At 35.8% G+C, this 4,245-nt stretch overlaps 1 protein-coding gene across 1 annotated transcript; it reads right to left on the minus strand.

Annotated features, from left to right (window-relative positions):
- Positions 1-235: 235 nt before the first annotated feature.
- On the minus strand, positions 236-4,004 carry LOC114310052 (protein FAR1-RELATED SEQUENCE 5-like). Its single transcript, XM_082907605.1, has 5 exons — positions 3,972-4,004; positions 3,796-3,880; positions 635-2,982; positions 417-548; positions 236-310 (listed from the first exon to the last, which is right to left on the minus strand). Exons 1-5 carry the CDS (start codon positions 4,002-4,004, stop codon positions 236-238), a joined length of 2,673 nt encoding a protein of 890 aa, XP_082763731.1.
- Between the last annotated feature and the right edge of the window lie 241 nt (positions 4,005-4,245).

Genomic DNA, 4,245 nt, shown 5'->3' on the forward strand with positions numbered 1-4,245 from the left:
ATTCTGCATAAATTCAGCATTATGCAGCAACATTTCAGCATTTAAAAATTTCAGCAAATAACTTGAGCAACATTTCATGAACTCAGACAGCAACATTTCTGCATTATTCAACCAACATTTGAACATAAATTGTAGCAAAATTTAAGCAACAATTGAACCCAAATTTTTAGCAACAGTTTAATGAATATTACATATCCAACCAAAAATTCACAAAAATTCCCAAAACAAAATAACGCTAAGATGTTGGCGTGTGATCCACATCCCCATGCCCACGGCCACGCCCACGACCACGACCATGACCATATAGTACCTACAAAAAAAATAAAATAACATTACATCAAAGGAACCATAAAATAAAATGAAACTTTACATGAATGAATGACAAAATAAAAGAGGGAAGGTGAAAAAAAAATTACTTCACTACATGCGGGACTATTTGAAGCTTGCGAGTGATAACTATTTGCATTGTTCAGCAATGCTTGATAGGTTCCATGGACGGAATACATCGATGGCATTGAAAAATGCATATTGTGATGAAGATAACTTGGCTGCAACAATAACAAACACATATCAATCTAAAATGATAATAATCAGCTACAAATCCGTACTAAAACTTTTTATTAAACTAACTTACATCATAGGCGGGATACATAAATTGAGACGGAGAAGCTCTAACTTGAGGAACACTCGGCGAGAATGGACGAAGTTGAGGAACACTTGAAAATAAAGGAGCCGACTGAGGAATTAAGGGAGGTGCTTCAGGAGCACTTGCCGAAAATAAGGGAGGAGTTTGACGAGTAACAGACATGGAAGTTTGAGAAGCATTATGTGAACTTGTTTTATTTTTCTTTGCCAACGCAAGCTCCAAACCACCTTTTGTCCGCCGTCGTCCCTTGCTAGTGCACTCTTTTCTCTTGAGTCCTTTTGCTTGAACTACATTATTATCCGCTACACCATCCACTTCAAAGCTTTCGGGGCATGTGTTGGGGGGGCTTTCTTGTTGAATAGTATCTGAACAAGGCATATTGAATTTTGCGCTTAACATGGTTTCAATGTCTGCAATTAATTCATCCGCTTTCTCAACCGTCAAATTATATGTTTCCTCACTTTCAGAAGCTCTACACGCTACTGATCTGAATATTGCCATCAATGACCTATAACGTGAAGTTTGATGCAATCTTACATCAACCTGAATATCATGCCCACACCTATCTTTCACATTTTCAGATCTTGCTTTTTTAGTCCATCTCTTCAGAATATATTGTGAAGGAATCTTTTTCAAATTGAGTCTTTCTCTAAGGATCTTCAAACAATGACTACACAAAATGCCCTTCATTTCAAACTTCCTACAATTGCAAGTGACCGAATCATCACACTCTTGCCTCACCTTCCTCACCTTTATACCATCACTATCAAGAACCGTATAAACGGTACTCTCACCATCATTTTCAATTTCTTCAATGTTGACTTCAAGGGACTTGACATACTCATCCTGAAATTCTTCAAAAATTTTATTTGTGTAAACAGCTGCAGCTTGCTCCATAATCTTCACTTTAATATTCACTCTGGGCAACTTTTGGCATAGAGCATATTCAGCTTGTAACTCTTTGTACCTTTTCTCAGACAGAACTCGATCAAAATGCATGAAAAATTGCATTAAGTTATGATCAGACCGAATGAAATCCTTCAAGAAAGCATTAAAGGATTCACTAAGTTGGGTGCTACTCATGCCCGCACCCCATGCATTTCTAACATATGGCCAACCCCATTTTTCCTTGACCCCAAATGTTAACTTCAACCAATGATTATCTGTTACTTCATACTTGTCAAGCATTTCCTCCCATTTTAACATAAACTCTTCCTCATCCTCAATGTCGTACATAAACGTGTATAAAACACTCTTCATCCCCTTATCCTTCATCGCCTTATCCTTGAAGATAGAATTTGCATGCCTTAATGCATTTTGCATCAAATGCCAAGTGCAAAGGCGGTGGGTTGTGTTTGGCATGACAATAGGTATGGCCTTAGCCATTGCAGCATCCTGATCCGTAAAAATTGTTTTTGGAGCCTTACTTGACATTGCCTCTAAGAATCTTCTAAAAAGCCATACGAAAGAATCGGCGGTCTCATCATACATCAAAGCTGCACCAAATACCACAGTTTCCCTATGATGGTTTAATCCAACAAAAGACGCAAATGGTCTATGTGCACTATTTAACTTGTAAGTAGTGTCGAAAGTGACAACATCACCAAATTGCCCATAATCCATGATCATCTGAGCATCGGCCCAAAATATGTTCGTAATCTGCTCCTCGTTATCTAATTGGACCGAGTAAAAAAAAGATGGATTCTCCAATGATTTGTCACGAAAATATTGCAAAATACTACCTGCCTCCCCATATGCTAAACTGTTTTGCCTCTTCGTTCTCAAATAATTTTTTTGGTCAAGTTTTGTAAACCTAAGCGACTCCCTTCCACCAACTTCATTACCCATGAGCTCAAATGCAGCATTAAGACGGATTCCAGATTTTTCGGCTAAATCTATTTCGGTTGCCTGTGATGCAGATATCTTCCTTTGGGATGGTAACATATGCGTACATTCTGCTGGTACGAAGATATGATTATGTTGTTCAACAAAATCACTAACAAAAAATTTCTGAATATTCCTATCCCACTTAATGACAAGTCGGGCTTGACAACCAGTCCTCACTTCCTGCCTAGGATTTTTTGTTAATGAATCTCGCTTGTCGACAACCCGAAATCCTTCCTTATTACAAACAAATTGCCTTGAAGTGATTTGCCCCTCTTTGCTCTTGTTTACATAACCCCTTCTAATACTAAAGCCCAACCTTCCTCCATAAGTATTATAGAAATCATATGCTTCTTGTTCTGTATCAAATGTCATGCGAACTCTAGGCTTCCAATCACACTCACCCCCGTCATTCTCATGATTGTTAGGTTCCATATCAATGTGCCAAGTCACTTAAAAATAAAAAAGTGCTCAATATTAGCATAAAAATTGTATAAAAACCAAATAATATAATTAACGAATAACAAACGTACGACCTGAATATATATAAACAAACAAGGAAAAATTCTACTAATTAATAATTTTTACACTCTTATGATCAATAATTACTAGACCATATCAGGCCAAATAAGAAATCAAGCTGATAAATTCACTAGTAAAGCATCAGCTACCTTTCCATATTTCTAACTAGTCATTTTCTATAATTTGAAATCCCATGTTTGCTAACTAAGAGTTGAAAGGAAAATAAGTGCAACAAAACTAAAAAGACTGATCATATGCTTAGTTTAATTTGTATTTCCTTGGGCCTTAAATAGAAAATACTATAATAATAAACATTTTAAGTTTCTTCTTCTTCCTCACATTTAATTAGAAACCAAATTGACAAAAGGAAAAACAAGCACAATAGACACTTCCTAAATTAATAATTGACAAAAGGAAAAACAAGCACAATAGCTTTAATTTTAGTTTATTCTTCAGCGTTGAGATTGAGGAACTGATGAGTGACAAAAATGGGAAAGAAACAGAAATTCCATTTTTCAAATAAATTCAACTCTCAATCTCTTATCTTCAGTAAGCATTATTTTATCGGCTGCCAAACAAAGGAGGAGGAGGAGAAGATTGGGGAAAATCTCAGATTCTGGGTGAGGGGAGGAAAGTGACAAATTTACTATTCCCAACAACATAGATAGGAATCCAAAAAAATTAAACCAACAACGAACCCAAAAACATTACAAAATGAAAATCAAATTTTGAAACAGCTATACCTGAAACAGAAAAACAAGATGCAACTTGCTTGAAGAAAAATAACTGATTCCAAATTCTCTGAAACTGATTCCAAATTCTCTGAAACTGCAATAGCAGAGAACATCAAATCATCAGCTAAATTGCAAAATCGAACTTGATTTTATTCTGAAACAAACAAATCTTCACGAAGAAGTACAGAAATCAAAGCCAAATCCACTTCAAATCCCATGTTCCCAAGTCTCAGTATTTTTTTGTCTCAATATACTCTCAACTGCATCATTTCTTGGACATTTTGAGAAACAAAATTCTCGAGATATAAAACTATACTGTTGAAGTGTATTGAGACAAATGAATAAATAGATTTGATAACAAAAGAATCGTGACTGCATAGATTGATTTATATCATAACAAAATACCAAAAAGGGCAGGTGTGTGTGTGTGGAAGCAAGCATTGAAAATCTCTACACAAA

The sequence above is a fragment of the Camellia sinensis genome, chromosome 2 (assembly GCF_055761805.1).
Source record: "Camellia sinensis isolate YWXY chromosome 2, ASM5576180v1, whole genome shotgun sequence".
NCBI lineage: Eukaryota > Viridiplantae > Streptophyta > Magnoliopsida > Ericales > Theaceae > Camellia > Camellia sinensis.